Genomic DNA, 25,293 nt, shown 5'->3' with positions numbered 1-25,293 from the left:
TGGACTGCACCTAGACCAACGGTTGACATGGAATCCCCATACTAGACTGAAAAGACAAGAAACTAACCCAATGCTACAAACTTCTCGCCAGACTACTTGACAAACGTTTGAAACTTAACCTACATAACAAAAGGCTATTATACATGTTGTTACTGCGACCTATTTGGTCCATACGGCATCGAAGTACGAGGGTCGATTGAAAAGTCCGTGCAAAAATAAAAACTACTTAAGTTTTTGGGGTAAACCATTTTTATTTTTCAACATAGTCTCCTTTTAGGCTTATACACTTCGTCCAACGCTGCTCTAGTTTGTTGATCCCTTCCGAATAATAGGATTTGTCCAAGTCTGAAAAATAGCCATTCGTTTCTGCAATCACCTGCTCGTTTGAATAAAATATTTTTCCCGCCAGCCATTTCTTCATATTAGGGAACAAATAGTAGTCCGAGGGAGCCAAGTCTGGAGAATAGGGGGGATGTGAAACGAGTTGGAACCCTATTTCCATTAATTTTGCGACCACAACTGCTGAGGTGTGAGCTGGTGCGTTGTCGTGATGGAAAAGGACTTTTTTGTGGGCCAATCGTGGGCGTTTTTCTTGCAGCTCGGTTTTCAAACGGTCCAATAACGATGAATAATATGCACCTGTAATAGTTTTACCCTTTTCCAGATAGTCGATGAGGATTATTCCTTGCGAATCCCAAAAGACAGTCGCCATAATCTTTCCGGCCGAAGGAACGGTCTTCGCCCATATGGCCACTCCGAAAATTTTGAAACCACTTATAAACTGTTCTAATCGAAGGTGCAGAGTCACCATAATGTTTATCAAGCTTCTCTTTAGTCTCCTGAGGCGTTTTGCCTTTCATAAAGTAGTGTTTAATCAACACACGAAATTCTTTTTCGTCCATTTTTTGAAAATCACTCGACTTGCTCGATTCAAACGAATGCCCAACACAAAGAAATAGACCGATCTGGCTGAAACTTGGTGTGTGTTCTTCCAAGAGATGCTACTAACTAAACATAACCTCGATACGCGCCAGTAGTGCTATCTCTCTGACTTTGCACGGACTTTTCAAACGACCCTCTTATGGGGATGGACTAAGCGTTCCAACTCATTACGTCTCCAAACATACATTACAGTCATAAATACTTCGAAAACTTCTTAACGCTCCATTCTATGTATCTAACCTCACTATCCATAATGACCTCAAAATCCCTTTTCATTACAGGTCTTGCTAACACTCGTTTTCTCAGATTTCATTCCACTCTACAGCAGCTCATCCTAACCCTCTCATAGAACACCTATCTTCCTCCACATTACCAGGTAATCCTCTAAGGAGATTGAAGAGAAGATGACCTCGTGATCTACTCTTATCGTGGGAGCAGTATAGCAAGAGCACGTTACTGGAGTGACACCACTGGGTGCCTTCTCCACTCATGATTTTCTTTTATTTCTTTTTTTTACCATATTTGCTTGTTGCAACAACTGTTGCAGTGGTAAATTCCAATAAGAGATTTAAAGAACAAATTTCGGAAGAATTGCCAGAAATTACAAAAATCAATCTCATTTAATGTAATGCCTTACTAATCAGTAATTTTTGCTTGTTTTTCATTTTTGGATTTTTGGGGACATGTTTCATTTTTATTAATATTTAATCGTGATAAGTCCACGCATTTCACCGAAATGAGACCTGCATGAAAAGCCCTACCACACCCCTCTTAGCCTTGAAAAGTTTCCCTAGTTTAAAATGTCAACGCTCGTGAGGCTAAAAACCTGGGACCCCGTGAGAGAAAAACTTAATTTCACACACTTCTACAATGAACAATATTCTATTGCCACAACATACTAAAATTAATACTGCAGAATCATTGTCACATGATTATAAAAGTTATTTCACCAGGTGTATACTGTATATTTATTTAGACTTCTCTCACTTGTTCTAATTTCTCAGACAAAAGACTTGATATGACAATAAGACAACAAAAAAATTATAACAGTACAAAAATCTAACTTACTTAGATTTCTTGACAAAATATCGTTGCACAAGAAAATTTTGAGTTTTAATCTCATTGCTCGCATCAATTTGGGAACTAACTAGAATTTGACGTAACTCTGAACAAACCAATCGCAATAGAGATGCAAACACTCTTTTGAAGAGAATGTATGATATAGGGTAAACTACACCTTCAGTTTACATATAATAATCCAGAATTATTATGTAATGTGGAGGAAAGATAAACGCAGTAGAATTAAGCACATTATTTGCCCTAAATATAGGAAATAACAGCAGTGAACTGTATCTTACCCAAATCATCTGATAATGGCGAACAGTCTGAGACTGAAGCTCTCCAACCCGATAATCTGTTTGGGCTAATAATTACGTAGCTGTTTACCTTTAAATAAAAAAAAAAAAAAAACACATGCGCTTAGATCTTCACCTCGCGGAGCCAGTAATTTAGCATGATCCATATCATTAGAATATTCGGCTTAACAGTTAGCGAAGCATCAAGATCTCTTGGTGCAAAATGTTCTCACCGGATAACCTTTCACTTTTCTCTCACTGATCATAAATAATATTTACATTTTAAGAGTTTTTGGTACTGTTATGTGATTTTTTTGCCACATGAGTGAAGAGGAAGAATTGCGACCGAATCAAATAATCGATTTCGCTTTTTACCGGAAGTAATCGGTCTTCTAAGTCAAAAAAACTGATTTATACTAATTGATTATATTTTATACATAATTTACCAATTGTATCCGTTATCTAGGACTCTACCTTGATGAACGATTGACATGGAACCCTCATATTAGATTCAAACGAACTGAACTGAATCATAAGTTCAGAATGTTAAAGCAACTAACAGACGAAGCTCCAAACTCATTTTGTAAAACAAACGATAACTGTACAACACTCTGCTAGCTCCAATATGGACGTATGGACTATATCTGGACTGCCAAACGCACAAACCTTAATCGTATTCCAATCCAAAATCCTACGTACGTATGACTTTAAAATACCCTTCGTTTCCGCCAAAGCAAAACCCAGTTATCAGAAATTTCGCTCCAAACTAGCCCCTCCATTTAAATCCACTTTTTCAAGCTTTCTCAACCTCAACTCTTCCCAAACCTTCCTAGACGTTTGAGGCACCGCTGGCCGTGCGACCCATTAGAATACCTGACATTAGGCTACCCAGAGAGTCAGTAGCACTCTCTAATACACATAGAATAGATTAAATTAGGGCGGCCTCAAGACCTACGCCACCGCGACCCCTATGGATCTATTGTGGCTCCCCTCACTCTAAAGCTCACCCTCCAGACCTGTCCTTTTAATCAGACTCTTAATTCTGGAGAGTGACTCCTGGGTAAAGCTCTCAGGCCTTGGTTTTTCCTATCCGAGCAGTAACATCCTTAGCCAGACAAGCCCCTCACACTGACACAACACGTGCAGTGCCGTTTCCTCTTTTTCCTGACAGAACCTACAAAGTCTATCATCTGCCATGCCCATCTCTAATACAAGTACTTTATATACATTTCATACTTTTTTCTAAGCCGAACAGTTGGATATATTCTTAAATAAAATAAAATAAATAATTTAAAAAAGAAATTCTTTACGACTAAAAATCAAGTGACATCTCCGATGACCCCAATTCAGGACTCCTTTCTGTTATGAAAACTAGTGACGTAAATTGTTATGAAGGAGCGAAAGAGATGCCTAGGCGGGAGATTTTATGAATTTAAAACCCTTTCCAATTCGTTTTGAATGTTTAGATTGAGCAGGCTGCGATTCTGTTGTGTAATATACTAGTTTTAACAAGAATAATTATGAATTTAATAAAAAAAGAAAAAAATATGCGGGAATAAGAATCTAAAGCGGGAGACGTTAGACCATCAACACATCGTTTATACAAAATAATTCTAAAACTAGACAAGCAATGTTACCAACTGTTTAATTTTTTTTGTTTTTAAATAAATAAATATAACTTTCAATTTTGCCGACTTGAATAATTTATGCTCTCCCAACATATTAAATAAAATTTATTGTTTGTTCATTTTCTCAATGGGAACTTAATCTTGAATGCAATCGGCGCACTTGTTTTCTGGTTTAACTAGTTAAATATATTTCCCCTCTTTCTACTTTGAAGCAACCCAGGATGTATGTTGAAATTTACCAATACATTTATAGCGTGCTAGCAAATTACCCGTGCGAATCGCCATTTACAATAACAAAATCTTAATTTGACCTTTAAGTGATATGATCGCGTAATACTTTGCTTACATTATGAGAGAAATTAAATAAATATACATGGTGTTCATTTTAAGACGGCTCAAATGCATTTCATGCTTAAACGGTTAATCTGAGCAAAAAATGGTAGAGGAAAAATTTGTTGTCCGTCACCTCTAGTTTCAGAATATGTGACTTGATTTTAGGTTCCTGCCCGCATACGCGGCTGACGCGCGACCAAAAATGAGGGTTCGCAGTTGACCCCCCATTTTCATATACACAGTTTTAAAGAGTATAAATGCATTTTACGCAGCTTGTGAAGCATGTACTGTGCCTTCAAAGGTGCCTCCTCAGATTCAGAGAGCAGTTGATGACCTCCTGGTTAACCTGGCTTGCGGGCCAGAGGAGGCATCTTTGAAGGCACAGTACATGCCGCACAAGCTGCGTAAAGTGCATTATTTGATAAATTATGGAATAAGTTTGATCCTTTACATGAAAGATATTGATCACTTAAATATGTGGCAGGAGGTTTCCATTTTTTTTTTGGTAATTAAACGCAACTCTCCCAAAATTACCAAATAATTATTAAACCTTCTTGTTTGTGACAGATGTAAAATTAATTTTTAGCCATTTTGTGTATCCTTGAGAACATCTAAAGCTCTTAACATTTGATTTTTCGTAGAAAATCACTCTGAAAACTACTTATTTCCCGATATTAAGTAAAATACTAGCTTTACTGCCTTGGCAATATTTTCAGTAGAAAGGGGATGAAAAAATACATAAAAATGACCTATCGCGTGCTCTTCTTTCTCTTTGATAACAAGTTAAAAAATTGAAATATGATTAATAAATACCAGAGTTTGAAATGGTCTAGCACCTTTAATTTTGAAAATATCGAATTGCGGTTTCCGGTTTCTGTCATAACTTTTTATACTCTTTAAAACTGTGTATACGAAAATGGGGGTCAACTGCGAACCCTCACTTTTGGTCGCTCGTCAGCCGCGTGTGAGGGCAGGAATCTAAAATCAAGTCACATATTCTGAAACTAGAGGTGACGGGCAACAAATTTTACCTCTACCATTTTCTGCTCAGATTAGTCGTTTAAGCATGAAATACATTTGAGCCCTCTTAAAATGAACACCCTGTATAAGTCAGTCATCTCCGTAAATCTCAGCAATCAGAGAAAGAAATGCTTGTAAAGTAAGCAATCCATTGCATTTCTCCCCTCCTAAGTTTATTGTGTGCGCTAATAAAACTCCCAGCGAGGAGAGCTTGTAATTACCTCATTAAACACGTCATTGAGTAGCGTCATTTCATTAATGAGTGATTTATTGCTTTAAAAAATTGCCTCCAGCTTCCTGCTGCTACCGGTAGATTGCACTCTGCCTGAGCGAGTTTAAAATAAATTGCATTTAAATCTGGAAAATGATCACCTAATTATGAGGTGTCAAAATAATTGTTGATTCATGTTTCTTGAGTTGACTACATTTTTTGATTCTTACTAATTACATTAGGATTATCTTTTGTCTTCAATGCCTAACTTCCTTTTTTAGAACGATACTTTTGGTGTTATTTATTGGGGTAATTAGATGCTAATCTCGTATACATACGAGGGTCGTTTGAAAAGTCCGTGCAAAAATAAAAACTACTTAATTTTTTGGGGTAAACCTTTTTTATTTTTCAACATAGTCTCCTTTTAGGCTTATACACTTCGTCCAACGCTGCTCTAGTTTGTTGATCCCTTCCGAATAATAGGATTTGTCCAACTCTGAAAAATAGCCATTCGTTTCTGCAATCACCTCCTCGTTTGAATAAAATCTTTTTCCCGCCAGCCATTTCTTCATATTGGGAGTCCGAGGGAGCCAAGTGTGGAGAATAGGGGAGATGTGAAACGAGTTGGAACCCTATTTCCATTAACTTTGCGACCACAACTGCTGAGGTGTGAGCTGGTGCGTTGACTTGATGGAAAAGGACTTTTTTGTGGGCGAATCGTGGGCGTTTTTCTTGCAGCTCGGTTTTCAAACGGTCCAATAACGATGAATAATATGCACCTGTAATAGTTTTACCCTTTTCCAGATAGTCGATGAGGATTATTTCTTGCGAATCCCAAAAGACAGTCGCCATAATCTTTCCGGCCGAAGGAACGGTCTTCGCCTTTTTTGGCGCAGATTCCCCCCTTGGTAACCCATTGTTTAGATTGTTCTTTGGTCTCAGGAGTGTAGTGATGTATCCATGTTTCATCCACAGTGACGAAACGACGCTTAAAGTCCTGCGGATTCTTCTGGAACAGCTGCAAACCGTCCTTGCAACATTTCACACGATTTCGTTTTTGGTCAAGCGTGAGCAATCGCGGCACCCATCTTGCGGATAGCTTTGTCAAGTCCAAATGTTGATGCAAAATATTATGTACCTGTTCATTCGAGATGCCCACAGCACTAGCAATCTCACGCACCTTCACTCTTCTGTCATCCATCACCATATCATGGATTTTATCAATGATTTCTGGAGTAGTAACCTCAACAGGGCGTCCAGAACGTTCAACGTCACTTGTGCCCATATGGCCACTCCGAAAATTTTGAAACCACTTATAAACTGTTCTAATCGAAGGTGCAGAGTCACCGTAATGTTTATCAAGCTTCTCTTTAGTCTCCTGAGGCGTTTTGCCTTTCATAAAGTAGTGTTTAATCAACACACGAAATTCTTTTTCGTCCATTTTTTGAAAATCACTCGACTTCCTCGATTCAAACGAATGCCAAACACAAGGAATTAGACCGATACGCGCCAGTAGTGCTATCTCTCTGACTTTGCACGGACTTTTCAAACGACCCTCGTATGTTTTGCCTTTGTACCATAAAATGGTTTATGTATTCACTCTTTTGTTTTACCATCTTCGTTTCGCTAATAGCTTCATTAAATTTTTCTTTTATTTTATTTAGTTAAAATCTTTTCAAAGGAATGTATTTTATTTTTTAATGTCACTTTTTATTGCCTGTACCTTTTTTATTGATTATTATTTTGTTTAACTGTTAACGTGCATTTCTACTTCCGGCAGACAGATTTCTATTCATGCCGTAAAATACTTAGTTGTATATTTCTTTTAATTTGCAAATAAAGTATTATTATTATTATTATTATTATTATTATATCCCTTGATTTTGGGTACAGTACAAGGCTCAATTAACCGGCTATACCCATCCCGGAAAACTGAAATCCCGGTTAAACCGAATACACAGTATTACTTTACTGTTTCGTCCCAGAGATCAACTCCTATCTTAGACGGCGATCCTTTTTTTTTATTTTTTTAAATTTTTTTCATTTTTTTGCCGTTTAATTTTTTGGAAAATACTTTTCAAGTGTTGTTTACTTTTCTTTTTTTTATTAAACGACCACTCTCTGATGAGTGTACGCAATTTAAAAAGCACAATTTTGGTCACTGGTTTGGAATGTCCTTATCGTGAAAAAATTTCATCAATTCAGCAACTGAATTCGATTGCTGCATCCAGGGGGATATTCCTGGGTGATCATTCTCTTCTACAGTCGATTTCATTTCCTTCTTCCGGGGTTGTCTTCTCGGATGTTCTGGACGATTTCTTCCAGGACTAAGGCATGCAGCAAACTGTTAGATCATCTCTATCACCAATCGAACCACTCTAAAATGTCTTCTCGATTCCCATTTTCAACTCCTTCCATAGATTGGGCGAGACGAGCGAGTGGGTAATCCCAAGAAATTCAGTACTAATTGCAGCTCCATATTTTGGATTTTTACATACATACATGGACCCTTCAAAGAAAATCAGATATAAAAGAGTTGCTGCCACGCCTAACAATTATGTTACATCGGAAGACAAAAAATTGTCCTGTCGCCATCGAAAATTAACTTTTGTTTCGGCGCCGATCCAGGTGTTCTTATGATGACTCAACATGATCCCGGTTAATCCGAATCCTGGTTAATCGAGGTTGCACTATATTTAAATTGGAAATATTAAACTATTGTTTAAGAAAAATAGAGAAAAACAATAACATACAAGTTTTTGGTGCTGAATATTATTTAAACTCGAGAAATTTTAGCAACAAACCAATTAAAGCATCCTTTTTTAGGGAGGTAATACCATTGTTTACTGCAACTTTAAAGTTCTGTTGTAATATATTTTCTTTCCTAAAGAGAACTTTGTAAATCATGTAAAATAATAATAATAATAAAAATAGATTAAAAAGTAAGGCAAACATTAACACGCAATATTAGTTTAATAGGTTAGCATATTAGATTATTCATCAAAGTTACGTAGTGGATAACCTTCTCTGGAATGTAGATTGCACCACTTATTATAACCTCCCTGGGTGTACTTCTGCTTAAATAATGTCTGTAAAAATTAGTGCAAGTTTTGTTCCACTTAAAAGAGATGATATCTTCATAATGATGCACAAATCTAGAGCATACAACACCTTCTTTTCTATTCATTACGCCAACGCCAGGAATTTCGCTCTAATAATATTTGTAACTTCATCAAGCCTCCCTCCTCCCCGCCATACACACGCATTACCGTTGCAATAACTCACACAGTAAATGCATTCATTGTCTTCTCCTAAGAATGTAGCTTCTTTTTTATTAATTTCCCTAAGTAGTGACAAAATCAGCCGACCAAAATTGCTGTTTTTCATCTGATTTTTTGTTTACACTTATTCCGCTGAAATAGTTCAATAAATTTTTATAACTTTATAGCTTTAATGCTATATTTCAGGGTAATGTAAGGCCTCGACACCTATTAACAATTTTTATAGGAATTAAATATTATAAAATTCTAAATTTCAAGATTATCTGTCCGGAAATTCTATTTGGTCTATTATTCTTTATTAATTAGTTTTTGAATATTTTTATATGTATAGACTAGATCTGGATAATGTGGCCTACATGTTTAGGAAATTAGCTGAACAATATGAGGCGCTGGGGTCTTAGTTTAAATATTACAAAGATCGAACGTCTGCACCAAAGTAAAGACAGATTAGAATTGTAGGATAAAGAAGTGAAAAAAGTCCATAAGTTTAAGTAAACTGGGATATGTTGTGGAGATTGGTGGTAGTTCTAAGTCAGAGGTGGATAGAAGAATTAGAGAAGGGAAAAGAGTCATAGGGATGAACAAAAGAGTCATAGTGCTGAGGAATTAGAGGATTTCCTGAAGCACAAAGCACCTAATTTAGAAGGCTATATTTGGAAGTATTGTGCTATACGGAGCAGAGACCTGGACTCTAAATAAATATAAAAGAAAGAAATAGATTGCTATCTACCAAAATGGACTACTGGAGGAGGTCAGCAGGTAGATCCAGAAGGGAAAAATAAGAAATGCGGATGTTAAGTTAGCGAGTCGCTGCTTCCGCTGTCTCTCGTTCGCAGCGCGGCTGCACTCCTTGAGATGCTCTCGATCACACCTGCACACGCTCACTCGATCTTGTCAACTAACTCTCCTCTACCGGTAGATGATCTAATTTGAGAGCCAAGCTCCTCACGAAGTCTATTGGGTCTACCGTTTCGGTTTCGCTGATCGAGGCGACAATTTGCGGACTATTCAACGGCCCTTGGATTTCCTCAACGAAGGCGAACAACTGCTCTTTCTGGACCCTAATATCTTCTCCCGTGACATTTACGACCTTCACGCCCACTCGCTAGCCTTCCAGGCAATTAACGCTTCTCGCGACTCTCAACCCACAGTGGGTTTGCTGTGCCGGTTCTAACAGCCATTCACCTTCTACAGGTACTGTTAGTTTTCCTTCTACGATTTGTTCACTAAAGGGTGGTATCGTGATACCCCCCACGGTTCGTACCGCCTTTTGTTATTTAACACTTTACACGGACATTAGAACAGCTTTGAATGTCCAACAAAATATCCTTCCATCTATAGAGCTTAAGCACCTAAAATGGTTGGGGCATTTGTTAAGAATGGGTGAAGAGAAAATCCCAAAGGCAGTGTATAAGATGACGGTTGAGAGAAGAAGAAGAAGGGTAAGACCTAGGACCAGGTGGAAAGACTCCGTATTGGAATCCCGGTGGGATAGGGTTTGACGAAGGCCGTTGCCACGAATAAGAAGAAATGGAAGGATCGGCTCGAATAGTTGGTTGAGAAGGATCAGCTACGTGTAGAAATAAAACCTCTAATAAAATAAATAAATAAATAATAAATATTTTTGTCAAAAAAAAATTAACAACGATTTTCTTCGAATTTGGCATACTAACTACATACAGTTCTTTCATTGCATCGATTTTTGAAAAATTTGTATTTGCAATTTTATTTATGCGAAGTTCTAAGCGAAAGCGAAAACTGTCATCTAAATGTTACGATCAATGTACAACACTATCCTCAAACCAATGCAGACTTACGGACTAGAACTATGGGGGTTCAGTCAAACCTACAAACACAATCAAAACAGTCGAAACTCCTCCGACAGATAGTTGATGCTCCTTTCAACGGTGACTAACCTCACCCTTCACAACGACCTCAACATCCCATTCGTACTCCCAACTTGCCAAGACCAAATATCGCAAATTTCTCATACCGCTCTTTCTACTTGTTCTAAGCTATGGATGATCGATGTCTTGTAGAGAATGCTATCGTTAGGTAGTTCTTCTCCTGCTCATCACGCACCAGTTTCATCATATCTACTTATTCTACTTATTTATATGTAGTTCATAAAGTAATTATTAAATTAAGGTAATTAAGTATCTGGTAACAAACTATTAATATCGTTCTCTTTCTGTTCACAGGTAAGTGGCCGAAATTTCCGGCAGAGTATTCAGCGTATTGTGTGAGCATTTTAATATTATTATTATAACTGTTTTGTTGGGTGTAATATTTGTAGTCATTATTTTGTTATTTTAACAGTTGAGCGCATTTGCCGTGTATACCACGTCAAACCAAATCTCTATTACGGTGCGTTCGACGTGTATACTCGTTGTGAAAAACATAAAGTTGCCATTAACCATAAAAACTCGAAATTTTAATAAAATGCAATAAGAATATTATTTAATGGGATGTTTCCTTTATCTTACCAATAGAACTGCGGTTGGAGCCAGCAAAATTATAAGTGGTTGGTACATGTTTGGAATTACGGACACAAATAGAAGCTCTCAACCCTTGTGCAATGCCGTTTTTACCTTTTAGATAGAGATTCAGACCTCAGTACGAGCATGATTTCATTTTGCACAGAATTCAAAAAGCTCTTTTCTTCCTTGTAAAAGCTCTTGCGTCTCTAGTTAACAACAGCAATGCGTACGTGAAGCGGTGCAAGATTTTGAATGAGCACAGAATGCTCTGTAATCTCAAGCCCCAGAAATTGCAGAAAAAGTCGCTTGCAGTACGACATTGTTTAAACTTTTGGTTGTTTTGCCGCTGCGTTCGACGTGTATACACACGTCATTGTCTCGATTTCAATTCCGCACACTGTGGGGGGTTTACTTAAAACTAAATTCCACCGCTTAACTGGTTAACTAAGTATAGCCTTTGGGCAGCATGAATTCTCCCCGAATCAACTATATTTTGATTTGGTATGGTTCAGACCTGGGATCATGTTCAGTTTGTCGTGACTTATTTACTCCTGCTAATTTTTTATGAAGTCGTACAATTGTTATTTTACCTTTAGAATTGGTTAATCTAACAGAAAATTGCTGGATTCTACTTTTCAACGTTTTCTATGCTGTTGTAGCTGCACTACAATTATGCGCGTCCAATATTAAATGCAATATTTAAAAAAACAACAAAAAATTACTAACAATAAATGTATCTGTATAGTTGAAAATTGGTTAGGTTAGGTTAGGTCTACAGTACAGATTTGATTTTATCCGTCATAGCAGGTTTGTGTTTATTGAATCCTTGAACAGTTTCGGACTTACATCCATGTTTAGAAGTAGATTGATTAGTTTGGTGCATAGATTTCGACTTCACTTATACTTCCATCTCACACTGCGTTTGGTGATTCAGCTGTCCGAAACCCGGTCATGGTTGCAATAAACAAGCAAGGACAAGATAAAATCTAAAGTTATCAAACATTACGGAACTAACTTTATTTCTGTTTTACAAACCATTTATTTTTGTTTTCGTGTTATGAGGAACTTAATACGTATATTTTCGGTGAAATCTTAAAATCTAACGTACGCCTCTACGTATTCTAAAAAATTAAAAGAAAAAGTAAAGACAAGAAATATTAACTGCTCAGAAGAGAGAAAAAACAGAACAAAATGCTGTGTAAACAATTTATTCAAATTGTTTACACAGCCATAACATATGCAGTTATTTGGTGCAAGGTTGAAGAGAACAGGTTACACGAGTTACTTTCGATCGATTTCCTACTCTTGCTAACAAAAATAGGGAATATGTAGTTATATAAACGTTTTTTTTTGGGAAGTCTGGTTACGCGATTTTAGTTTTCTCTTGTTTCAAAAATTTTTGACCAATTATATAGCTGGAATATTTGTATTCATTTTCTTAATTGGCGCTGCCCCACCACAGGTCACTGAACTGATTCAATCCCAACATGTGCACATTAAGCCAGAACGATTTATCAGATTTAAGATATAGGATTTAGGGAAGTTAGGTGCCAATCTGGTTCTGCCATTTTGAAAATTGAGAACCGATAAAACAATTATTGTTGCTGCAAGTTAAAGTAAGTGACACTCGGGAATGACCGATCTGATAGCGTTGTACCACTCAACATCCTCTAAAGATTGTTCGCGTTGAGGTATAAAACCAATGTATTTACTGTGTAGAATGTGTAGAAACCAAATAAATTAAAAGAATTATAAGTCGGTTAACGCAGGTTAGCCCATGAAGTTAACTGGGTAAGATGGCCTTTTCTATCGTGCAATCAGGGTGATCGCTAAGCCATCGACGCATTAGTCTTCTTGGAAAAGATTCGATTGAAGAGTAGTTTAGGATACAGAAGGTGTTCGTGCGGGATAGTTTGGAGCAACGGGATTTGGGTAAGGATTTTTTTGGGTCTGAAGGAATATTCTGATTGCTGACGTAGGTGCGTTAATGATGGTGCATAGGATTCTCGATTGAAGCGGATTGGATGCGGTTAATTTCGGAGCACTTAGCTGTACTCTTAATAATTCCAAGTCTTTATGTCCAGATTGGGGCTAATAGGGCTTTGTAGAGTTTCTTAGAGACAATTTGAATCGTTTGTCGGTCAAATTTAAATCTAAGTTAAAAACAGAATAACATAGCATTATTTATATATATTTTTTTTTTTATTATCCTTTTTTATGAAATTTACACCTGTACCTACAGGTACAATAGGTAAATGCGATGAATGTATGAGAATAGCGTGGCAAACGTGAATGACGGTCATCCATTGATGGCCGCCGTTAGTCACCCAGTTGGTCACGGGGCCAACGGCGCCTCAGCCGTCTTCGAGGATTGGAGGGTAGCGTAGTTGTAGACAGGTTTGCAGCTAAAGGGTTGGGATGCAGTGAGAGTTTATGGTGAAAATTTTTGTATCGGATTTTGGCAAGTTCGGAGATAAGTGGAATTTGGAGATCTGTATGTATAGTGTGGTTGCTTACATAGAATGGAGCGTCTAGTATGCGGCGGAGTATTTTGGATTGCAGTGTTTGTAGTCTATTGAGGTTGGATTTTTTAGCTGTACCGTAAAGTTCGAGTCCGTAAGTCCATATTGGTGTGAGAAGGGCTGTATAGAGTCGTCGTTTGTTCTGTAGTGAGAGTTTTGAGCGTTTGTCGAGTAGCCTGGCTAGAAGTTTGTATCGTTTGTTTAGTTCGGTACGTTTAAGTCTCGTATGGGGGTTCCAGGTAAGTCTCTTGTCTAGGTACATTCCAAGGTACCGCACATGGTCGGCTGGTGGGATAGGTGTGTGATGTAAGAAGACAGGTGGCGGAGTTTGACGTTTGAGTGTGAAGACTATGTATTTAGATTTAGTTGGGTTAATTTTTATACGCCAGTTTTCTAACCAAGGTTCTATTGAGTGAAGGTGGGACTGTAGTGAGCGTACTGCGAGGATAGGGTCAGAGTGTGTGGAGAGAATGGCAGTGTCGTCAGCGAAGGTGTAAATAGAGGTATTAAGGTTAGAAGGTAAGTCGGCAGTGTAGATTGTGTAAAGAAGAGGAGCTAAGACACTTCCCTGTGGCACACCAGCAAGGACGGGATAGATGGAAGAGTGAGTAGTGCCTTGAAGAACTTGAAAGAATCTGTCAGAGAGGTAAGAGCTGAGTATGAGGTAATAAGTGCTAGGAAGGATGCGTTTTAGTTTCCACAGTAGACCTTCGTGATTTATATTTAGATTTATTTAAAAAATAGATTTATATTTAAAAAAAAAAATGAAACTGTGAAATTACTCTTAGAAAATTGGTATATAACTATATCGTGTAACATGTGCCCTATAGCTTATCGGCATTTTAGTTTTCGAAGAACCGTTATAGTTTCAACACTTTGTCCTTGACGAGACGTTCAAGAGCACTCTGAACGTCGGTAACACTTGTATCGGCCACACCTTCCCTACTGGGCTCAACCTTGAGCTATGTGGGGGGACTGACTGTAGGAACTGTTCTTAGACCTCGGCGATCAGCGACCGCAGAGCCATGCCATTGTCTTTAAATATTATCTAACAGTGTACGAAATTTTGTAATATATGGAATGGTGTCCCCCCCCAAAAAAAAATAAAAGTGATTTTTTCTGTAAAATATCGTAACTTTAATAATTCTGTATTTGTTTAAACCTCAATAATTTGAGAAGAGATATTACTGTAGCCATATTTATTCTCTAGTAATAAAATTAACTATTAACCCTTCATAGGGCGCAACTAATCTGTGAGATTAATGACCCAATAGCTATTAATTTCATCAAAAATGTTTTGGAAACTTACGAAAAATTTCAGTTTAAGTTTTTCTTTAAAAACTCGTAATGTGGAACAGAACATTAATGTGAATAGAAAAATCAGTCATCCCTAATTTTGAGGTGCACATTTTTGTGAATGAATGTGTGAGATGGTTTATTAGCATTATCCAAGAAATTTTTTTACGCATTGATGCCCGCCTATGTTCAGAAGAGCGAAAGAATGACCATGAACCATCTCCGAACGTTTCTGTCGACGTTGTCACCAACTATACCAGGCAAACGCCATAAAATATTATGGCTCCCTCGTCTAACACTAGAAGTAGGTTTTTTATCCGACAATTTGGTTTCTTTATCTGTACATACGCACTCAAAATCATCAAGCATCTTGATCTTCTAAAAATTAAAAAAAAAAGCTCGTTTAGTGTCCGAATCCCCTTCTCTTTCTTCTATTCAATATTATTCAACAAAAGACACTCGTTGCAAAAATAGTTAATAAGTAGAAAACTGTCTTTTAAATGATAATATGGTACTTTGTAACAGTTTTTGGTAAGAAAACTTGAAAAATTTCAATACCCAAAGAATAAGACCATCGGGCGCAACTAATCTGACAGATCTACGCGGACGCTAAGTAACACCACATAACTCACGAGTAAAACACCGACAGGCCGTTTGGTTAGAAGAAGGTAAAAGAGGAAGCTACTGAGGGCCATGGCTCGTTCAAAGAAATAACTGAGTTGCCATCAATAAGAAAATGCTCTCTTCATCTCACAGATTAAATGCGCCCTATGGAGGGTTAAAATTAGTTTTTTTTCGCTCTTAACAAAGATTTTCGTCCTTAGGAGCTTCTGACAGCTCACTTTCCGGCAGTATTGCCTATAACGAGAGAACACTGTGTTGTTAAAATACAGTTTTTAGGGAAATTTTTATTTTTTATAGAATTTCCCCTTTATTAGAGGAATAATTCGCCTACTCGAAAAGGACTTCTAGGCTATCCTGTAAACATCGTATTGGTTAGCATAAGATTCTCGGCAAGATTGCCTTTCAATGTGTAATGATTTTACAAACTGTTGTAAACTATTGTTGGTATTATAGGTAAAATATTCCGAGATTCAAGAATATTATTGAGTTAAAGCCTTTGAGAATAGTAGTAACAAAATATCATGATTAATATTAAGGAATATTTAAATTTATTTAACACATAAACTCATTTAAAAGTCCACGATAACGGGCTCCTTTTATAGCCTTATCTTTATTTATTTATTTATTTTTGTAATGATTTAAGGCGCGTCAACATCTGAGGTTATTCGGTGCACAGTCGGCCTCCGGACAGTGTCTTCTCGTTACAGACAACACTGTCCATCGCCGGGCAGTAAGGAGCTCGTAGGAAGAGAAAATTTAAAGGGTCAGCAGCTGGATTCGAACCTGGGATATCCGCGTGGTAATCCAATATGATAATCGCGTAGCTAATCTCTTTCCTCATAATTTTTATTAAAATTTTAATGATTTAAAATTTGAGAGACTGAAGAAATTCTTGAACAGAAGACCAGGTGTCCGTATTATTGATTATATTAAATCTAGCCTTAGAACGTTTTGCAGCTGTTCGTATTTAAATTGGCAGTTCTGATCGTGGAAAAATTGTGGTTAGATTACGTTACAGTGGTAAAAAGTGCATGTGCCGCATGCTTGCAACGCGCTTTAATAAGCGGAGCTGTTGCAAGTGCGAAATGCATTTTTCAAGGGTACAAATTAATCTCACAACTCAAGACAAATTCTGAAATCTGGAAAATAATTAATTACTTACATATAAGGTAGAGTAGTGCGATAGTGGACATCTTCTATGTAGGATTTCCTGTCGTTAAGAATTGGAAATCCAATCTCGAGATATTTCAGTTCAAGTTAGGTGTCCTTTTTTTATAAGATAACAAAAAATTTGCCCCGTTTTTTCTTCTAGTTTTTGTTACTGTAGCGTAAATAATTTGCTGTTGCACACAATATCAAGTCTCACCACAGACTGACATCAACTTCAGTGTTGTTTGGAGAACATTTCCCATAGGCTAGAAACAACGGCTATACCAGCAGTCTTCCACTCCTTCTAGGATGTTGTGTGTATTCCCACCCCATGGACTTGTACAAGTTCAGAAGGCGTTACGTCCTGGCTAGCTCCATCTCCACTAATACTGCAGTTCTCCCTTCTCCTCGTTTTGAGCGCACTATCTCTGTTATCAGCAAAAGGCGGGAGATCACTTTCACCTCAATTTTTTTTTATTCAATTCTGGCCAAATTCACTCTCTTGAAGCTGGTAACTTTTTGACCTTGCCACCTTGATTTGTTTTCACCCTCTTCTTGCCAACTTAATTAAACACGTATATTTTACACACATGTATGCAATTTACCATTTACAAGTTAAAATTTATAAAGAGAATGTTTATTAGAAAATTATTCTGTAATTCGTTTTCTTTTAAAAAGTGAAAATTTCGTACATTTTGTGATTTGTACTTTCCTTTATTGCTATAGTTTGCGTATATAAACAGTTTTATGTAATCTATAATTTGTATAGTAACTTTTCTGTTTATATATAACCCATCAGGGAAACGAAGTCTCAAATGTCTTTTAATTAAGCTCTTTCCGGAAGCTTCCTTTTTTAAACCAGGGATCCCTTAACTTTTTACACAGGGGCAGTCCACTGTCCCACAGACCGTTGGAGGACCGGACTATAATGCAAACTATTTTAATGTAAAAAAAAAAAAAAAAAAAAAAAAAAACGGGAACAAGTAGAATATTTCAAATAAAGAACAAGATTTAAATGTAAATCACCAAACTGCCCAGCATTTCTGTGGAAACTATGGACCTGCTTTTGGCTAATGAGATGGTCAATGTCCGATTTAGTTATAGTGCTTTGCCTTTCTTCTAACTTCTGGCTGTTATTTTACACTGTTTTCGGAGCCGTGACGCGTCCGTCCCGCGTCATCGAAAGTAGTACTGTACATGAGCGACGCAGCGCTTTGCGGCACCGCCACATATAGTGCTCCTTCTCTCACTGACCACCAATGAAAGAGATGCCCCTTCCGGAAGTGCAGCGAGGGCCGAATAAATGTCCTCAGGGGGCCGCATGTGGCCCGCGGGCCTTAGTTTGGGGACCCCTGTTTTAAACCTTTTACTTAGATGCGTACATCATATTTAAATATTTCTTCTTTTTTTTTAACTTCGTGTTTGAAATATTTTCAATAATTTTACAGTAAGTTAGTCTTACAAGGACTGTAGCTTGTATCTTTGGAACCAGTTTGATACTGACTCTTGTAGAGGTTTCTTAGGTTGTAATGGCGTCTTAGAAGGATTCAGCTGTAGCTTGTATCTTTGGAACCAGTTTGATACTGACTCTTGGCAGAGCTTTCTGAGTTTGTAATGATGTCTTAGAAGGATTCAGCTGCAGATCGTATCTTTGGAACCAGTTTGATACTGACGCTTATAGAGGTTTTGTAACCGAAAAATGGTCATAGATGGCAGGAGCTGCCGCATTAATATAAATTTAGAGTGATCCTTGAACTGCAAGAGCGATATACTGTTTACCGCTAACATTTTTAAAAATAAGAGATTCATTCATTCCCGTACGCTCGTCCTGGTGCCTGAATATCGTTCTCGTCATTCTGAGTCTTGTATTTTCCTATTATTATTTTTTATTTAACGTAATTATTCGGTTTCATTCTATTTTGCTTTAGTTTAGAACATACTTACAATTTTTCTGTAATAAGTCTCTTAATCTTTTCTGTAAAAATCTTTCCTTAAATAAAGGTATTATTTTGTTTGTACAATTATAGCACACGAGGGGATTTTATTTTGCTCCCTGTCGCCCCAGGTGATTGTCTACAGGACCCTCTCTCATCGCACACTTGAGCTATCCTGCCAGAGGCGCACTTAAGGGTATTTTTCTGTTTGGGGCTGGGATATTGTCCCTGATAGCTCCGACTTTCTGGTGCCCGTAAGAATACCGTCCCTTAAGAGAGAGGGATCTTTCTCTCTCTCTTCCCTAGCTGGTCACAGTTTCTAAGTTTGTAATGGCGTCGCAGAAGGATTCAGCTGCAACTTGTATCTTTGGAACCAGTTTGATACTGACGCTTGCAGTTTTGTCGATAATTCGATGATACTGATGACATAGGTCAAGGAGCTGAGGAATTATCAGCTAAATAATCTTGCTCTCCTGGTGCAGAAATCAAGGAATTATCTACAAAAAAACCTTACGTTTCCGCTAGTGACCAGCTGGCACAATGCACCATCATGATATAACTTCATTCTGTGAGAACTATGGCTGTTTCTTTGTCGCAGCCGCCCCCAATCACTCTCTATTAACATATTTTCCCTCCTTCTATTCTTCAGCGTCATTGACGCTGTCTCAACAGTTATCAATGTACCAAAGCGATGCGTGGGATTTTTTTTTATTTATTTTTTAAAATTGTGGGAATAGTATTTTAAAATGTTTGGCAAGCAAACAAAAAAAACACAACGTATAATTGGCAAAATAAAAAATTAATTGTACAGACAATTTTTTTTATATTGCATAAAGTTCTGCTCTGGATATTGCAGAAATTGCTGGTGATGTATGTCCGATTTTTGCTACAAATGAACTGTGTGAGAAGTTTAAAAGTGGCTGGCGATTGATTGTAATGTTTGCTCCTCAATATTATACATGTTACAAGATGAACTTAATTCAGGTTACGATACGAATGAGACTCATTCAAAACGATCCGCTCGTGATCCATCGAGCGTTACATTACAATTCAAACGGTGAACCTCTGCAGAAGGAGAAATTTTTAGCATCAGTCTTAGTAGGATTCAGCTGTAGCTTGTATCTTTGGAATTAGTTTGATACTGACGCTTGCAGTGGTTTTTCTACATTTGTAATGAAGGATTCATTTTCAGAAGGATTCAGCTGCATCTTGTATCTTTGGAACCAGATTGGTACTGAGTTTGCAGAGGATTCTGAATTTGTAGTGGCTTCTTAGAAGGATTCAGCTGCAGTTTGTTTGTTTGGAACCAGTTTGATACTGTCGCTTGCAGTGGTTTCTAAGTTTGTAATGGCATCTTAGAAGGATTCAGCTGTAGCTTGTATCTTTGGAACCAGTTTGGTACTGAGCTTGCAGAGGTTTCTGAGTTTGTAATGGCATCTTAGAAGGATTCAGCTGTAGCTTGTATCTTTGGAACCAGTTTGGTACTGAGCTTGCAGAGGTTTCGGAGTTTGTAATGGCATCTTAGAAGGATTCAGCTGCAACTCGTATCTTTGGAACCAGTTTGATACTGTCGCTTGCAGTGGTTTCTAAGTTTGTAATGGCATCTTAGAAGGATTCAGCTGCAACTCGTATCTTTGGAACCAGTTTGGTACTGAGCTTGCAGAGGTTTCTGAGTTTGTAATGGCATCTTAGAAGGATTCAGCAGCAGTTTGTATTTTTGGAACCAGTTTGATACTGTCGCTTGCAGAGGATTCTGAATTTGTAGTGGCTTCTTAGAAGGATTCAGCTGCAACTCGTATCTTTGGAACCAGTTTGATACTGTCGCTTGCAGTGGTTTCTAAGTTTGTAATGGCATCTTAGAAGGATTCAGCTGCAACTCGTATCTTTGGAACCAGTTTGATTCTGTCGCTTGCAGAAATTTGTAGTTTGAAATGGATTAGTTGATATAATTGTTCATCGTATTGTCTGCATCCTATTATAGCTGAATTTGCGTACATTGAAAAACAATACATTTTTTGGTCACTTCTGATTTGAATTGTCCACTTGTAGAAGTTCTTTTGATTCTTATAATATCCTCCATGTTGCGTAAGCATTTTGGAGTATCTCTCTCTCAGAATGTAGAATTCAATACAAAAAAACATTTTCTTTTGAAATGATGAATGTCTAGAAGACATGTCTTTAAACGAAAGTACAACAAGGAATAGGAATTGGTAACAATTTTAAACTAATATACAGACGTGATGACGTTGAGTGATTCTTCATTATTACGTAGATCTTAAACCTGTGTTGCGGAGAGGCCTTAGCGATAAGAAGAGTCTTATTTTCTCGGTTGGCCTGGTTTTACTGAAAGCGCTAGCAGATATCCCTTGTATGGAGTCCTAGAGGCACCTTTCCCGGCGCATAAGGTAGTCATTGAGTGGGTACCGAGTTATTCTGGTATCAGAGGTAATGAAGTTGCTGATCAGTTGGCCAGAAATAAAGCACCCACCTTTTTTCACTGGTCTAGAAGCTGCTCTTGGTATTACCAAAAACAGTGGGTGAACAGCTCTTAAGCAATTGGCTTTAGAGAGACCATAAAAAATCGTGAAAAGCTTGTTCTACGTAGGTATTAAATATGGTAGAAGTATTGTGCCCGTTCTGTGTAAAATCAGAACCAAAGAAAATCTGAAGTTAGACAGGATTCAGATTGTTTTGATAATTGGCCTCATTTCAGGACACCAGATTCAGAATCTGTGTCAGGAAGAGGTGGAAACAGCTTCTCATATCCGGTTCGACTGCTTAGCTATAGCGAGGTTGCAATGTGGAGATATTTAGCATTTTGAGGCCAGAGGAGATCATATCACAACAGAAAGTAGTGAGTAAGATCCTGGCCCTAGTTAGAAGGGTAGAGGATTTACCTAAGGGATGACGCTACAAGCCTCTTGGCTGCGTTGCCTTTGGGAACAGGACCCTTCCCTTGCCCATCTAGTGTGAAGATCCTGGCCCTAGTTAAAATGGGGATTTACCTTCTAGATTACATAGGGGATCGTAGGCTACGGTGCCTTCCCTTGCCACAATTAAATTAATACGTTGATCTTCTTTAATTTAAAGTCTATTTGTTATTTATTGAAGACGCGATTTGTGCACTCATTCATTTCCTTACGATACTTTTTAGTTCCACAAATCTTATAGTCAATATGAAAACATATGTTCCTGTACGTGTTGTGGGCAACCGCAGATAATGTGATTTACTCAGTATCTTATTGTAAACAGCAGATGTTTTGTTTTATTAGATTAGACGGATGGTTGTGTAAGAATGTATCAATAGAAATACATGCAAGGGTGTGCCTTCTAAACACTTTTAGGGCTTCATTAATTACGAAGCAGGCGTTATGTATTCATTGGCTACTCAATCAAGGTTTAACTGTTCTTAAGACTTACAGGAAGATGACATTAAAGCTTTAACAAAAGGAAAGCGTGCATTGTTCATTTTGGGTGAAGAGACAATTTTACCATGGCTTTTTGGAAAGAAAACCTAGACTTCAAGTTTTTCCGAAAGATTGATCATTGAAGCCACAGCAGCATGGATTACTCAGTATTCCTGGCTAGATGATTTCCGATCATTGAACTATTTAGATGAATCTTTCATTAAAAAAAAAGGAACATAATAGGATTTAGTGTTAAAACTAATAGATGTATCCGTGATGAGATCAGGCGTGGGTTATATAAAAACGTAGGTTTTTAAAAAACCTGAACTCGTCTTGACAGTTTGTTTACATTGGTGGGATGATTCATTATTTACAGTTAAATTATTATTAGTACTGAAGACATACCATGTAAGCAGCTTATCGTGCTCTGACTTCAGGGAATCGTTAGGTAGGTGTGTCAAGGTGAGTTGTTCCTCCCACTACGTAGCAGGGGTCGTCGTTCTTCGCCAGCAGTTTTCACTGTGTCGTCTGTGTCTTAAAATAGTCTTATTTTATTTTATTAATTTTTTATTCAAATTATATATAATATCTAAACATAAAATTTTCATGACTAGTAAAATTTAATACGAAACGAATTTATAAAATATGCTTGCTAGTCAGTTATTTAAGGTAATGGCACACCGAACGTTGCGCTTAAAAGAAACTATTAGAATCATCACGTTCCTAGAACTCGCTAAAATAATACCTCTCTGAAAACATTTAATATAAATATATATATTACATTTTTTAATTATTTATTTTATTTTTTATTAATTTAATGCGCATCAACCTCTGGCTAATTATAAATTACCACACACCGATATCAAGTGTACAATTGCAAAAGCAGCACTACAAAAATGGCAGACAGATTACAGTAATGGTAATAAAGGGAGATTCTATAAAACTATGGCAGATCAGTTACCTAGACAACCATGGTTTCAGGGAACTGTCACTAAAAAATGGGTAGTTACGACAATAATCAGGCTGAGAAACGAACCACGCGGTGTGCGGATCGTATCTTCACAGGATCAACAAAAAGGTCCTCTCTCCTCTTTGCGTAGATTGCAATGAGGAGCAGGATTTCAAACATATAATAATGATATGTCCACGTTATGTAGTAGAAAGGAAACGAATGTTTGACGACATATACAGGTATTTAGATGCACCATTTCGCTACGAAGACATAATATTCTCCACCAAATCTGTAGCAGAGCTAGCAAAGAAATATGAGTGTATTTAAAAGTTATAGCCGATTAGAATGAATGGAAGAAAATGATTAGAGAAGGATTACGTGATTTTAATTTCGGTTAAGCTTTAAAGATGGCAGGAATATAGTGTATTGATCCATCCATTAGCTGTAGTTTATGTAAATAGTTGTATATAGTAGAGGGATGAATGTGTGAAGCGTATGTATTTATAAGTAAGAATGGAGAGTGAGTGATATTCTAGTGATAAGCACCTAGACGATGCTGGCTGTGAGGCGAAAGCCAGTGGCAAAAAAAACCTCCGAGGTTAGTCGTGCCCGGGGCTTCTTTCAATGCACTTCGTACTGTGTTCTATCGTTACAGACCACACTGTCCATCACCGGATATACTGAGCTGTAAGAAGCTCCTAGGAAGAGAAAATTTAAGGGATGTCCGCTTGGGAATCAAATTTCGTACACCACTTTGCTAATCCCCTCCTTTTAAATTTATTTTTAAAATGCTTTAAATTTTCGAAATTAATTTTTATTACCTATTTACTGTTAACAAACTGTTAAAAGTATATTTTAAATTGAAAAATTTCTTAATCGATTGTTACAAAAGTGCGATTTTGTCCTTTCCCAATAGTCTAATTTTCTGGGTAAATTTTCTATGGGCTCTTAAATTTTACAGCCGATACTTTGGGAACTAGATGACGGTGGTAGTAAACGTTGGCTAATTAACAGAATTTTGCATTTTATTTAGAAAATCACTCTTTTTAAAGGTTTGCGATTGCTTCATTTCAAACATTCACTGCCCTTCACAAAACTCGTGAAACCTTTAGTTCAGATGGTAATTAACTGTAGCTACCTTACCTTTCGAAGTCGTGGTCTGATAGCTAAAAATAAGAAAAACAAATTAATTTGGCCTCCATAAAGGAAAAATTTGTAAAAATCTTTACATAGATCTTACAATCGCTTGGATTATTTGCAATAAAATTAGAATTAAATCGATAGTAACAATAGTTTAAATAATTCCATGTGAGTAGGATGAAAACAATTATAGTAATTTCGAGAAAGGTTAATAACCTTAATTCCTGTTTCCACTACAGTACATCCTGGCTTACAATGAAGTGAAAAAAGGTAACTTCCGCAGTATGTATATTCCCGGATGTTGTAAAAAAACATTTCTCTCAATTTACATATTCTTACAAGTTCTTGTATGGAAGAATATATTGTTTTTATGTTGGAAGAATAAGGACTAATCTTATTTAATTCTCATGAGAAATTTTTTTTTTTTTTTTTTCTAATTGCATTTTAAAGAGTTCCAAGTGTGGTGTACCGAGTAACCTCAAAGTAAATATAACCTTCATAGATATTTCAGTTTGAACTAAGGCTTGTCTTCTTGCCTTTTTTTTTTGTATTTTATTAATTTTTGGCGTTTATATTCTCTCTATCTTTCGATTGGTAGCGTTAATCTCATCAGAGACCGTAGTACATCATACTTTAAAGGAAGGAGGTTGTTAGACCGGAAGGCTAGTCTCTTTTTTTCCGTAATTGCAACTATATCGATCTATAACTTTCATTCCAAACATATTTCCATGGGAAATTCGATTTAGGGTACTTCCGTTAGAATGGTGGGGGTAGTATCGATATACCCTCTGTAAAGTATCGATTTTTCTTTAAAGGATGTTACTGTCTCTTGGCTATTCCGTGTAATGGGTAGTGTAGGCTTCCCTTTAAGGTTATGTAATCCATTAAAATGTATACAGGGTGTTCATTTTAAGACGGCTCAAATGCATTTCATGCTTAAACGGTTAATCTGAGCGAAAAATGGTAGAGGAAAAATTTGTTGCCCGTCACCTCTAGTTTCAGAATATGTGACTTGATTT

The 25,293-nt window shown here is 37.1% G+C and overlaps 2 protein-coding genes across 2 annotated transcripts in view; one reads left to right on the top strand and one right to left on the bottom strand.

Annotated features, from left to right (window-relative positions):
• Positions 1-17,139, bottom strand: part of LOC141457991 (uncharacterized) — an 89,835-nt gene extending 72,696 nt beyond the window's left edge. Inside the window, exon 1 of the mRNA XM_074135427.1 lies at positions 16,855-17,139. Coding sequence (XP_073991528.1) covers positions 16,855-16,885 — 31 coding nt within the window. The 5' untranslated portion in view covers positions 16,886-17,139. The remainder of the gene's footprint in view (positions 1-16,854) is intronic.
• The window catches only part of qin (tudor domain-containing protein qin), a 224,230-nt gene that overhangs the window by 77,312 nt on the left and 121,625 nt on the right, over positions 1-25,293 (top strand). The window lies entirely within an intron of this gene.

This window comes from Rhodnius prolixus, unplaced genomic scaffold, assembly GCF_049639745.1.
Source record: "Rhodnius prolixus isolate KJV_2025 unplaced genomic scaffold, Rpr scaffold_5, whole genome shotgun sequence".
Taxonomy (NCBI): domain Eukaryota; kingdom Metazoa; phylum Arthropoda; class Insecta; order Hemiptera; family Reduviidae; genus Rhodnius; species Rhodnius prolixus.
Note: the sequence above shows the minus strand (reverse complement) of the source record. Positions and strands in the feature narration are given on the sequence as shown.